This window comes from Nerophis lumbriciformis, linkage group LG14, assembly GCF_033978685.3.
Source record: "Nerophis lumbriciformis linkage group LG14, RoL_Nlum_v2.1, whole genome shotgun sequence".
In the NCBI taxonomy this organism is placed as follows: domain Eukaryota; kingdom Metazoa; phylum Chordata; class Actinopteri; order Syngnathiformes; family Syngnathidae; genus Nerophis; species Nerophis lumbriciformis.
The window spans coordinates 15603997-15619071 of record NC_084561.2 but is presented as its reverse complement, the minus strand read 5'-3'; the positions used below and the strand labels follow the sequence as shown (position 1 = coordinate 15619071).

General features: G+C 39.0%; 1 protein-coding gene across 1 annotated transcript in view; it reads right to left on the bottom strand.

The window, feature by feature from the left end:
• Positions 1 to 14553, bottom strand: part of gipc3 (GIPC PDZ domain containing family, member 3) — a 36038-nt gene extending 21485 nt beyond the window's left edge. Inside the window, exons 1-3 of the mRNA XM_061976398.2 lie at positions 14266 to 14553; positions 840 to 1025; positions 563 to 743 (exon numbers count right to left, since the gene is read on the bottom strand). Of these exons, the coding sequence (XP_061832382.2) occupies positions 563 to 743; positions 840 to 1025; positions 14266 to 14553 (655 nt within the window). The remainder of the gene's footprint in view (positions 1 to 562; positions 744 to 839; positions 1026 to 14265) is intronic.
• Between the last annotated feature and the right edge of the window lie 522 nt (positions 14554 to 15075).

Genomic DNA, 15075 nt, shown 5'->3' with positions numbered 1-15075 from the left:
GCTGCCAGTTTTGTACAGTGCACTGTAAAAAAAACAGAGGAAAAAATTAACACATCCTTTGCCATAATTTTGACATAAAATCTATGGTGTTTTTTTTCACCAAATTACTGTGAATTGAAAATCTGTACCACTTTTTTTTTAACGATAACAATCGGACAATTGAACTGCCAGTTTTTGTTTTGTTTTTACCGTAAAATCTACAGGTTTTTATTATGTTTTCCAGGTTTTAGGCGCCGGTTAGACACTGTTTAAGCACAGCACCGTTTTAAAAGTACTGACTTGGTTCGAGTAGGGATCAAAATGTACACGATACCCATCCGTACTTCTAAGTCTGTATGTTGTCTTTATTTGTTAGCAAGGGGCCAATCACAAGAACCCTCTTCCTCTTCCTCTTCCTGCTCGGCTGATTAAATAAAACCGAGGGATGCTGAAAAAAGACATGGTAACAGAATGCTGAAACACTTAAGCATAACTTTGCCTAACCTTGGAAGTATCCTATATCATACTCAATCATTGCCAGTATTTAGAATGTTAAAAAGAGATTTATACAAAAGTGTCTCACCGAAGGCCCTCTTGGGTCCGACCAGTCGAAGAGTGAAAGGAATTCCTCTTGGTTGCTCTTTCAGCATCTTGGCCACTTCGTAATGTCGACATCCCACAATGCTCTGGTCATTGATGGCCTCGATGTGATCCCCGACACACACTGCCTTCAGTCGGTCTATGGTGCTCCCTTCCTTGATCCTCTGCGGGAAACAATATAATTTGTTGTTTTTTTAATAATTTCGGAATTTTTGAATCGTGCAAGCCAAATTTTAAGTGTATTATTTGTCGTGGTTGACCTTTATGAATGCATATCCGGCACCGTTGTCTGTGATGGTGAGGCCCAATGCGTCCTCTGTCTTTGTCACCTCCACCTCTTTAGTCTCCCCCCGGACATGAGCAAAGATAAAGTCCTCCAGTCCAATCTGCCCCCCTAGTAGCTTCTGCATGTCCACTTTGTGGGAGTTGAGGGTGCAGAAGAGGATCTGAGAAGCAGGAATTTCAATCACTGACATGCTAGAGTTGATGGAAAACAATATGAATATGAAGTACGATTAATAACAAGTTATAAAGCGCACTAAATCGATTAGAAAAAAAGCTTTAATTTATATTCTGTTGCTTTGATTAATTATTTAATCAGTGCAATTAATAAAAATGGAACTTTAAAATACATCGACATTGCAATAGAACTCACATGAGATCAGTGGTGTGTGGAGCTGTTTTCTTTTATTTATTAAAGGCCTACTGAAAGCCACTACTACCGACCATGCAGTCTGATAGTTTATATATCAATGATGAAATCTTAACATTGCAACACATGCCAATACGGCCGGGTTAGATTACTAAAGTACAATTTTAAATTTCGCGCGAAATATCCTGCTGAAAACGTCTTGGTATGATGACGTCAGCGCGTGACGTCACGGATTGTAGAGGACATTTTGGGACAGCATGGTGGCCAGCTTTTAAGTCGTCTGTTTTCATCGCAAAATTCCACAGTATTCTGGACATCTGTGTTGGTGAATCTTTTGCAATTTGTTCAATGAACAATGGAGACAGCAAAGAAGAAAGCCGTATGTGGGAAGCGGTGTGTTGTGGCCGACTGCAGCAACATAAACACAGCCAGTGTTTCATTGTTTACATTCCCGAAAGATGACAGTCAAGCTTTACCATTGGCCTGTGGAGAACTGGGACAACAGAGACTCTTACCAGGAGGACTTTGAGTTGGATATGCAGACGCGGTACCGTGAGTACACACGCAGCTGCGGCTTCCAAACATGTGATCGCTTGCCCGTACGTGCGTGCCGCTATGTGCATGTCACGTACGTAACTTTGGGGACTTTGGGGAAATATATGTGCTGTATGAACTTTGGGGAGGTGAACGGTACTTTGAGCTGTGGGATTGAGTGTGTTGTGCAGGTGTTTGAGTTGTATTGGCGGGTTATATGGACGGGAGGGGGGAGGTGTTTGTTATGCGGGATTAATTTGTGGCATATTAAATATAAGCCTGGTTGTGTTGTGGCTAATAGAGTATATATATGTCTTGTGTTTATTTAATGTTTTAGTCATTCCCAGCTGGATATCAGGTCCCACCCGCCTCTCACAGCATCTTCCCTATCTGAATCGCTCCCACTGCCCTGTAGTCCTTCACTCTCACTTTCCTCATCCACAAATCTTTCATCCTCGCACAAATTAATGGGGAAATCGTCGCTTTCTCGGTCCGAATCGCTCTCGCTGCTGGTGGCCATGATTGTAAACAATGTGCAGATGTGAGGAGCTCCACAACCTGTGACGTTACGCTACTCGTCTGCTACTTCCGGTACAGGCAAGGCTTTTTTATCAGCGACCAAAAGTTGCGAACTTTATCGTCGATGTTCTCTACTAAATCCTTTCAGCAAAAATATGGCAATATCGCGAAATGATCAAGTATGGCACATAGAATGGACCTGCTATCCCCGTTTAAATAAGTTAAAGTTAAGTTACACACACACTAGGTGTGGCGAAATTATTCTCTGCATTAGACCCATCACCCTTGATCACCCCCTGGGAGGTGAGGGGAGCAGTGAGCAGCAGCGGTGGCCACGCCCAGGAATCATTTTGGTGATTTAACCCCCAATTCCAACCCTTGATGCTGAGTGCCAAGCAGGGAGGTAATGGGTCCCATTTTTAATAGTCTTTGGTATGACTCGGCCAGGGTTTGAACTCACAACCTACCGATCTCAGGGCGGACACTCTAACCACTTCAGTAGGCCTTTAATGCACATTTGTAGAAAATGTTGATGATGTATATTCATTTAAAAAAACAACATGAAAGTTATTATGGCAAACAGAAAAAATAAATGTTTAGGTCAACTATTTTCCCTAAAATACTTGTTTATCCAATTACTCAGTTAACCAAACCAATTGAGATTACTTTGATTACTCAATTATTCACTATTGATTGGTACCTACAGCCGTAATAAAATAAACCACAATATAACTATGAAATGAAGATATTCTCTGTTGTTTTTGTATATGTTTCATGTACCATAAATACTTCCCAAGACATACAACTGTCATTTCTCAGTTTAATACATATTGGACAGTAAAATTATTATTTTTTTAAATTGCAACTTTTAAAGGTTTGTAAGCTTTATGCTTTGCGTTAGCAGAATTTTGTTGTTGTTTTTTGTTTAATAAAGTTTGCCAACCCCTGATCTAAATGAGAGCAACAGAAGAGCCCCATTTAAAAGTGCCAGTCTTGATTTACCTTATTTTATTTACTTATTTTGTTACACATGTTTTTCTTATTTTGATTCGTGTTTTGTTTTAGTTGATATTAGTTAATTTTACTTAAGTTTTTAAGTTTTACTTTAAATTTTATTTATTTGTATTTATTTCAGTTATTTCTATCTATTTGAGTGATGATGCTCTGTATAAAAGACCATCTCCAGCAATGCTATATACTAATTGAACAGCAGAGGGCGCCACATTCAAACCAATAGACACTGGAATGTATGAACTGTTGGCATGTGAGCCTAATGGAGTGAAAACAAGTTCTAAAATAACCATACCTTTAAAATGTATATTTGTATATTAGTGCATAACTAATATACAATTCTGTCCCAATTATGCATTTGTCTGATTGCCATTTCTAAAGTCTGTAGAAAGTCAAAGACGAGACTCGTTAATGGCTGCTTTCCAAATGCAGTACTTCCAATGCAACATTTTCCCATACACTCGAGCGTAATCAATAGTTTCTTCAAGTAAAATTGGATAATTGTACGGGAGGTTATATCAGCCATAAAGGAAATAGAAGATAACCACAGTCAGCTGTTATCTGACCTGGTGTTGTTCCACTTTGATATTGTTCGCCGCGATACGAGACTCCGACTACAGTTCAAGGTCTTCTTTGTCATGTCTTTGCACTGGAAAGTCATCTGCTGTTGTTGAGTTCACACGAGAAAAAAGAGAAGCGACTGCTTATCTTTTGACCATCATTATGAATTCTCACTTCTCTTTGAGGCCTCATAGATGTTCTCATTGATTACAGTTCAGATGTTGATCTGTCAAGACTGTAATGTAGACAGTTAGTTGTTTTATTTTATTTTTCAAGATTTTTGTTGTTTATGGAAGGTATTTTTAAAATATCCAGAAATGTTTTTGCTCATCAATTAGTGTAATGGATCTTGTGAAACTTTTGGCTATCAAGACAGCATAGTCATGGCTCCTGATAAGAACATGAAGGTTGGCTGTTGAGGAATCCAGTTGTTCTAATCTGCAATTCTGCAGTCGTGAATGTCCTTCAGGTATAATTGTAGATAGGATAATACTACTGATTGGCATTGTTAATGTTTTACTGCTTTGTTGCTGGGCAGATTAAAACACACTGTCCATCTCTGGACACGCTCACTCGATTGAATTCAGTTGTATTTATATGCATAAGTGTAGAGTCAGTATAATTCATGATGCCCAATTTAATGGTTTACTGTGTTCCTTTTGCTTTTGCTTATCAGATCTTTCAGGATTTTGTGATGTTCCAATCGCGCCAATTCACGCAAATTCCATCAATGCCCAAAATAAAACAAAAACAACGCCTCAATGACCGACTTACCCCTACCTTCAGTCACATACAGTACATGCACACACACACACACACACACACACACACACACACACACACACACACACACACACACACACACACACACACACACACACACACACACACACACACACACAGATGAATGCATGACTGAGTACAGAAGAGCCATGTGAAGAAACGCTATCACAAAAGCCGCCTTTATACCATGAATTGATTAACGTGGACCCCGATTTAAACAAGTTGAAAAACGTATTCGTGTGTTACCATTTAGTGGTCAATTTTACGAAATATGTACTGTACTGTGCAATCTACTAATAAAAGTTTCAATCAATCAATCAATCAAATGCACCAGGATGTTATGCTTGTGTTTGTGTAGACCAGGGGTCGGCAACCTTTACCAGTCAAAGAGCCATTTTGACCAGTTTCGCAAATTATAGAAAACAATGGGAGCCGCAAAATTTTTTTGAGATTTTAAATGAAATAACACTGCATACAAAGTTTTATTTTTGCTTTGTGCTATGTATAAACCAGGGGTCTCAGACACGCTGCCCACACCTTTATATGGAATTTTTAAGCTGGTGCGGCACGCGGGTTTCAAATGAATGGCGCTTGTCAGCGTCATGCATGTCGTGATGGTACAGCATATAGCACCCACTACATCCAGCGTGCCTGATCAGCCACACGTTGTATGGTGTTTTCACTTACTCACGTAGGTGACAGCAAGGCATACTTGGTCAACAACCATACAGGTTACACTGACGGTGGCGGTATAAAAAAAACTATCACACTCTTACTAATAATGCGCCACACTGTGAACCCACACCAAACAAGAATGACAAACACATTACGGGAGAACATCTGCACCGTAACACAACATAAACACAACAGGACAAATACCCAGAATCCCATGCAGCCCTAACTCTTCCGGGATACATTATACACCCCCCGCTACCAAACCCCGCCCACCTCAACCGACGCACAGAGAGGGGGAGGGGGTGGGGGGGGGGGGGTTGATGTATGAGGGAGCAGGGTTGGGGTGGGGGCGGGGTTTGGTGGTAGCAGGGGTGTATAATGTAGCCCGGAAGAGTCAGGGCTGCATAGGATTCTGGGTGTTTGTTCTGTTGTGTTTATGTTGTGTTAAGGTGCAGATGTTCTCCCGAAATGTGTTTGTCATTCTTGTTTGGTTTTGGTTCAAAGTGTGGCGCATTATTAGTAAGAGTGTTAAAGTTGTTTTATAAGGTCACCGTCAGTGTAACCTGTGTGGCTGTTGACAAAGTATGCCTTGCTGTCACATACGTGTGCAAGCAGAAGATGTATATTGTATAACAAGTGTTGGACTGGCACGCTGTTAATACAGATTGTAGAGAGCGCCAAATGTTGTACCATCATGGCACGCCCTTATTATAGCTGTAAGGGTTAAAATCGGTGAATATTAATCCCGGGAGTTTTCTGCGAGAGGCACTGAAATCCGGAAGTCTCACGGGAAAATTGGGGGGTTCAGCAAGTAAGCTGTTGAGCCGCATCAGAGTGATCAAAGAGCCACATGCGGCTCCGGAGCCGCGGGTTGCCGACCACTGGTGTAGACAAACCAGGTCAATATATCTATTCTTCCAGCAGAACTCTCAAATTTCCTCAAACCCTCTTTTGGTTCTGGTCTACAGTGCTAACTACCGTATTTTTCGGACTATAAGTCGCAGTTTTTTTCATAGTTTGGCCGGGCTCCAGTGCGACTTATATGTTTTTTTCCTTTTTTATTATGCATTTTCGGCAGGTGCGACTTATACTCCGGTGCGACCTATACTCCGAAAAATACGGTAAACTTCAGGGTAATGGAGTAAGCAAAACATTTTGCACACCTACATCCTCACTTTCTTGTTTACTTTGACTTGCGTTGATAATCTCTCACTCTTTGTCATTTACCAACAAAAATCACTGGGATCAACGCTCAATAGTTACTCGAACGAAAAGCAATGTGTTAGAACCAGACATGCCAAAGTCAACGAATAAACCTGAGCGATTAATCCCCCCAAAATTTTTCATTAAAATTCATCAGGTATAAACGTAGATTAATCACGGAAATTATTTTGTTCTGTCGAATTTAGCAGCTTCTTTGAAAAAAAGCAACCGGTTACGTAACTCGATAGTTGGTTCTATCAAATTATTTAACCATGTAAAAAAATGCAACTTCAACTTCCAGAACGCCGATTTGGATATGAAATAACACTCCCACAGTAAAATTGCAATTATTACCTTCTTCAATGAGGTTATTTTTTTCACCAGGTTAATTTTGTCTGTTATTGACCAACTTAAATACGTTTCTAAACGGCAATTTGTTAAACTTCCTCACGCTGTATTTTTCAACATGCTTACTGTCCGTTAATATACATTGTGAACTACCTCATGATGTAATTGTCTACAAAATTAATATTCCTGTTTCAACTGTGATTAAAATGAAAATATACATGTAGAAGATAAAATGAATGCAATATAATTTAAAATGACTACTTACAAACCCCGTTTCCATATGAGTTTGGAAATTGTGTTAGATGTAAATATAAATGGAATACAATGATTTGCAAATCATTTTCAACCCATATTCAGTTGAATTTGCTACAGACAACATATTTGATGTTCAAACTGATAAACATTTTTTTTTTTTTTGCAAATAATCATTAACTTTAGAATTTGATGCCAGCAACACGTGACAAAGAAGTTGGGAAAGGTGGCACTAAATACTGATAAAATTGAGGAATGCTCATCAAACACTTATTTGGAACATCCCACAGGTGAACAGGCAAATTGGGAACAGGTGGGTGCCATGATTGGGTATAAAAGTAGATTCCATGAAATGCTCAGTTATTCACAAACAAGGATGGGGCGAGGGTCACCACTTTGTCAACAAATGCGTGAGCAAATTGTTGAACGGTTTAAGAAAAACCTTTCTCAACCAGCTATTGCAAGGAATTTAGGGATTTCACCATCTACGGTCCGTAATATCATCAAAGGGTTCAGAGAATCTGGAGAAATCACTGCACGTAAGCAGCTAAGTCCGTGACCTTCGATCCCTCAGGCTGTACTGCATCAACAAGCGACATCAGTGTGTAAAGGATATCACCACATGGGCTCAGGAACACTTCAGAAACCCACTGTCAGTAACTACAGTTGGTCGCTACATCTGTAAGTGCAAGTTAAAACTCTCCTATGCAAGGCGAAAACCGTTTATCAACAACACCCAGAAACGCTGTCGGCTTCGCTGGGCCTAAGTTCATCTAAGATGGACTGATACAAAGTGGAAAAGTGTTCTGTGGTCTGACGAGTCCACATTTCAAATTGTTTTTGGAAACTGTGGACGCCGTGTCCTCCGGACCAAAGAGGAAAAGAACCATCCGGATTGTTATAGGCGCAAAGTTGAAAAGCCAGCATCTGTGATGGTATGGGGGTGTATTAGTGCCCAAGACATGGGTAACTTACACATCTGTGAAGGCACCATTAATGCTGAAAGGTACATACAGGTTTTGGAGCAACATATGTTGCCATCCAAGCAACGTTACCATGGACGCCCCTGCTTATTTCAGCAAGACAATGCCAAGCCACGTGTTACATCAACGTGGCTTCATAGTAAAAGAGTGCGGGTACTAGACTGGCCTGCCTGTAGTCCAGACATGTCTCCCATTAAAAATGTGTGGCGCATTATGAAGCCTAAAATACCACAACAGAGACCCCCGGACTGTTGAACAACTTAAGCTGTACATCAAGCAAGAATGGGAAATAATTCCACCTGAGAAGCTAAAAAAATGTGTCTCCTCAGTTCCCAAACGTTTACTGAGTGTTGTTAAAAGGAAAGGTGATGTAACACAGTGGTGAACATGCCCTTTCCCAACTTCTTTGTCACGTGTTGCAGCCATGAAATTCTAAGTTAATTATTATTTGCAAAAAAATAAAAAAGTGTATGAGTTTGAACATCAAATATCTTGTCTTTGTAGTGCATTCAATTGAATATGGGTTGAAAAGGATTTGCAAATCATTATATTCCGTTTATATTTACATCTAACACAATTTCCCAACTCGTATGGAAACAGGGTTTGTAATTGAGGAGTTACAATGTTTTCATGAGGAGTCTACACGAGGGAGCTGTTTTGGATGGGTATTTTGTTCACGGATAACAGTTGAAATATTTGCGTTTGTCGGTCGGTTGCCAAAATCGATAGAACAGTGGCGCTGGTTGTTTTACGGTCAGTGATCAGGTCAATGCATACGGGAGTGAGGAGACTCCAACTGGTGGCAAGTTTCGCTCCAAAATCCCCCCTGACACAACTTTAGATACAACTATTAGCAAGTATGACATTTAAAAAAATGTTTGTGGATTACATTACAACAATATTTTCTGAAAGTTTTTCTTAACATGTATTTAAATTATTGTAAGCAAGTAATTTACTGGAATTAATCAACATTTTTAAGTGTGATTAATCTGATAAAAAAAAAAAATTGGCTGACAATGGGTTGCAAAGAACACTGAAAACACATTCATAAAATCCCAAGATGATGCATTGTTATGGGGGAGACATTGCAACTTATGAACACATTTTTTGCAAAAGCTGCTGCTAAATCAAGCACTTTAGCCTGCTAGAATCACAATAAAAATATATTATGTATCTGTTTCTAGGTCAGGGGTACTCACACTTTTTCTGCAGGCGAGCTACTTTTCAATTGATCAAGTAGTGGGGATCTACCTCATTCATATATATCATTTATATTTACTTATTTATGAAATATATGTTTTTGTTAACAAGTTAAAGGTGTTTAATGATAATACAAGCATGTTTAACACATATAGTTAATATTGTTAATGAATTAAAGGTGTTTAATAAAAATAAAAGTATGTTTAATACATATAGTTAATATTGTTAACAAGTTAAAGGTGTTTAATGATAATACAAGCATGTTTAACACATATAGTTAATATTGTTAACAAGTTAAAGATGTTTAATGATAATGCAAGCATGTTTAACACTTATAGTTAATATTGTTAACAAGTTAAAGGTGTTTATTAATAATACAAGCATGTTTAACACATATAGTTAACATTGTTAACAAGTTAACGGTGTTTAAAGATAATGGGTTGTACTTGTATAGCGCTTTTCTACCTTCAAGGTACTCAAAGCGCTTTGACACTACTTCCACATTTACCCATTCACACACACATTCACACACTGATGGAGGGAGCTGCCATGCAAGGCGCTAACCAGCACCCATCAGGAGCAAGGGTGAAGTGTCTTGCTCAGGACACAACGGACATGACGAGGTTGGTACTAGGTGGGGATTGAACCAGGGACCCTCGGGTCGCGCACGAATACAAGCATGTTTAACACTTATAGTTAATATTGGTAATAAGTTAAAGGTGTTTAAAGATAATACAAGCATGTTTAACACATATAGTTAATATTGTTAACAACTTAAAGGTGGTTAAAAATTATACAAGCATGTTTAACACATATAGTTAATATTGTTAACAAGTTAAAGGTGTTTAATGATAATGCAAGCATGTTTAACACATATAGTTAATATTGTTAACTTAAAGGTGGTTAAAGATTATACAAGCATGTTTAACACATATAGTTAATATTGTTAACAAGTTAAAGGTGTTTAAAGATAATACAAGCATGTTTAACACATATAGTTAATATTGTTAACAAGTTAAAGGTGTTTAAAGATAATACAAGCATGTTTAACACATATAGTTAATATTGTTAACAAGTTAAAGGTATTTAATGATAATACAAGCATGTTTAACATATATAGTTAATATTGTTAACAAGTTAAAGGTGTTTAAAGATAATACAAGCATGTTTAACACATATAGTTAATATTGTTAACAAGTTAAAGGTGTTTAAAGATAATACAAGCATGTTTAACACATATAGTTAATATATTTAATAAGTTAAAGGTGTTTAAAGATAATACAAGCATGTTTAACACATATTGTTAATAAGTTAAAGGTGTTTAAAGATAATACAAGCATGTTTAACACATATAGTTAATATTGTTAATAAGTTTAAAGTGTTGAAAGATAATACAAGCATGTTTAACACCTATGGATTCCTTTCTTTCATGAAGACAAGAATATAAGTTGGTGTATTACCTGATTCTGATTACTTGCATTGATTGGAATCAGACAGTGGTGATGATAACGTCCGCATTTTCGAATGGAGGATAAAAAAAGTCCTCCTTTCTGTCCAATACCACATGAAAGTGGTTGGTTTTTGGCATCTTATTTATCCAGCTTCCGTACTCCTTTGTATACACTTTACAAGAAATACATTGTCGGCTAGCTTGTGCACGCCAGCTTTCTGAGACTCTTATTTTGTTAGCGCAGGCAGGATGAAGCAGAGCTTTTATTGTGCAACTGTGCAGTCGGTCTTTGGAGTTTTGAAAACAGGTACGGCGCCAGAGTCTGTTGAAATAAAGTGTTTCTCGCCTTCCTGTCGGTAATTTTAATGAGCTGGCAGCAGCCAGCGTCATCTCAGAAGACCCTCGGGTGCCGTGAATGTCAATCAAGTGACGAAAGTGACGTCATAGTGAAGATTTATGATCGCTCATTTTTAGAGCTATTTTTTTAATGCCTGGCTGGTGATCGACTGACACACCCTCCACGATCGACCGGTAGCTCGCGATCGACGTAATGAGCACCCCTGTTCTAGGTAGTGGAGAACAAAAAATGGCGGACCAGCCTGATATTTGCTGGACGTCCACCTCATAGAGCTCACGGTTCAAATCATTAGCTGGTAAGTTTGAACAGCATAATCACGTTCAAGGCAAAAACACGCGTTACTTAAAACAATGTTTTTATTTGAGAGCTCTTGTGGAACTCCTCTATCATCGCCATCATTGTACACCCCTGCAAACTTCAACCTCGAACACTTTTTTGCTAAAGGCAGACATTTTTATGCAGCGCTTGCTTTAGTTATTGTAACATTAGGTTATGGTCAATAAGTGTACAGTACATATGTTTTATTTAACAATGATTAACTTTTATTGTGTCCTGAGTAGTGTTGTAACGATACCAATATGTTGGTACCGGTCATACTTGCCAACCCTCCCGGATTTTCTGGGAGACTCCCGAAATTCAGCGCCTCTCCCGAAAACTTCCCGGGACAAAATTTCTCCCGAAAATCTCCCGAAATTCATGCTGACCTGAGTGACGTGTCGACAGCCTGTTTTCACGTCCGCTTTCCCACAATATAAACAGCGTGCCTGCCCAATCACGTTATAACTGTAGAATGATCGAGGGCGAGTTCTTGGTTTCTTATGTGGGTTTATTGTTAGGCAGTTTCATTAACGTCCTCCCAGCGCGGCAACAACACACAACAACAGCAGTCACGTTTTTGTCTACCGTAAAGCAGTTCGTCTGCCATAAACAGAATTTTGTGACACTCTTAAACAGGACAATACTGCCATCTACTGTACATGCATATGTGACAATAACATCTACGGCTTTTAGAGAGTGCAGTGCACAACTGCGCACACAACAAGGAGACAAAGCAGAATGCATCAGAGAGGGTGTTCAGCATGGTTAGAAAAATAGTGACAGAGAATAGAACAAGGATGGACAATTCAACCCTTAACTCAACAATGAGTAGATGAGTGTTATGTGTGTGTATATGTGTAAATAAATGAACACTGAAATTCAAGTATTTCTCTTGTTATATATATATATATATATATATATATATATATATATATATATATATATATATATATATATATATATATATATGGCGCAGTGGAAGAATGGCCGTGCGCAACCCGAGGGTCCCTGGTTCAATCCCCACCTAGTACCAACCTCGTCATGTCCGTTGTGTCCTGAGCAAGACACTTCACCCTTGCTCCTGATGGGTGCTGGTTAGCGCCTTGCATGGCAGCTCCCTCCATCAGTGTGTGAATGTGTGTGTGAATGGGTAAATGTGGAAGTAGTGTCAAAGCACTTTGAGTACCTTGAAGGTAGAAAAGCGCTATACAAGTACAACCCATTTATCATTTATTATTTATACATATATATATATATATATATAGCTAGAATTCACTGAAAGTCAAGTATTTCTTATATATGTATATATATATATATATATATATATATATATATATATATATATATATATATATATATATATATATATATATGAAATACTTGACTTGGTGAATTCTAGCTGTAAATATACTCCCCCCCCCCCCACCCCACCTCCCAAAATCGGACGTCTCAAGGTTGGCAAGTATGGTACCGGTACTAAAATTATTTCGATACTTTTCGGTACTTTTCTAAATAAAGGGCACCACATAAAAATGGCATTATTGGCTTTATTTTAACAACAAATCTTAGGGTACCTTAAACATATGTTTCTTATTGCAGTTAAGTCCTTAAATAAAATGGTGAACATACAAGACAACTTGTCTTTTAGTAGTAAGTAAACAAACAAAGGCTCCTAATTAGTCTGCTGACATATGCAGTAACATATTGTGTCATTTATCATTCTATTAGTTTGTCAACATTATTAAGGACAAGTGGTAGAAAACTAATGATTAATCTACTTGTTCATTTGCTGTTAATATCTGCTTACTTTCTCTCTTAACATGTTCTATCTACACTTCTGTTAAAATGTAATAATCACTTGTTCTTCTGTTGTTTGATACTTTACATTACGGTACTTTCGGATGATACCACATATTTGGGTATCAATCCGATACCAAGTAGTTACAGGATCATACATTGGTCATATCCAAAGTCCTCATGTGTCCGGGGACATATTTCCTGAGTTTATAATCATAATATAAATTTTTATAATACGAAAGAAGATGTTGTGATGCCAAACATCATCGACGTAAGCATAGTAGTATCAACTAGATACGTGCCTGTACTTGATATCATTACAGTGGATGTCAGGTATAGATCCACCAATGGCGTTTGTTTACATTTTGTATTTTTGTGTATATTGTAGCGTCCCGGAAGAATTAGTGCTGCAAGGGGTTCTGGGTATTTGTTCTGTTGTGTTTATGTTGTGTTACGGTCCCAAAATGTGTTTGTCATTCTTGTTTGGTGTGGGTTCACAGTGTGGCGCATATTTGTAACAGTGTTAAAGTTGTTTATACGGCCACCCTCAGTGTGACCTGTATGGCTGTTGACCAAGTATGCCTTGCATTCACTTGTGTGTGTGAAAAGCCGTAGATATAATGTGACTTGGCCGGCACGGAAAGGCAGTGCCTTCAAGGTTTATTGGCACTCTGTACTTCTCCCTGTACTTACTTTTAGAAACCGATACCGATCATTTTAAAACCGATACCGATAATTTCCGATATTACATTTTAAAGCATTTATCGGCCGATAATATCGGCAGTCCGATATTATCGGACATCCTTAGTCACAATGGTTCGATAATTTACATTTTAAACGGTTTCTCACCGCGTTCATCATTGTATCAGTAACTGTTACATCCTGAGTCCTAAGTTTCAACGATTGATGATGACGCATGTGAAGGTAATTGTGGAAACTGACCCACCTGCAGGTGTTCGAATGTTCTAAAAGAAAGCACTTTGAATTTAGATTGAATGAAATATAATACCAATACAGGTTGCATACATAACCAGTCCAGTACCTCCGAGGGAGAGATGTTGAAAACCTCAGCAATCTTGGCGTACAGCTCCTTGACATTAGTGAACCCATGGATTCGGCCTGTTGGGCTTCCGTGCGCCAGTTGAGTGTGGAAAATCAGCCTCGGCCGTGGGTATTCCGGCGGTCCCGTTGGCGGCGGCGAAGGAGGAGGGACGGGCGGCGCCGTGGGCTCCATAGACCCCTGACTGGGGCTCTGGGCCTTGTTACCCTCCATGGCCTCTGCCCCTGCTGCCTTGGAGTCCTGCGGGCACATAGCCTCCCTGTTCTGCATCTGCGCACTCCTCAGGGAGCCCTGATGGTGCAACTGCTCTGGCATAAAGATTAAAAATACACTGACATCCCCCCTTATTTAGTTGCCCAACCACCCAAAGCTTCGGGGAAAAGAGTCCGGATGAATTAGTGATGATAGTTGGTAACATGAACGTCCGCGTAGAAACCCAACGCCCTGCGAGTTGGCGTTTGTATGTGTCACACCTGCACCTCAGAGAACACAAACACATTCAATTTAAAAGTTTTTCTAACAAACATTCTCCAATCAGCCTGCAGCTGGAGTGTGTAAAATGCTAGAATCGTGTATCAAAGGCGCAACTATGGCTGCAAAATTGGAAACAATTGACCCAGAACAGGAAGTAAGCTGATATCTTTGCTCAGAGAGTACAGGTGCCTTCTCTGTTGCTGGGGTGAATCCTTGGCCACCAACTGGCCATAACATTACCTTTCTGCCTTCAAAAAAGTAATAAATATAATAATTTAACTCAGTTTTTCTCAAATAGTCGTATCGCGATGCCAGCAA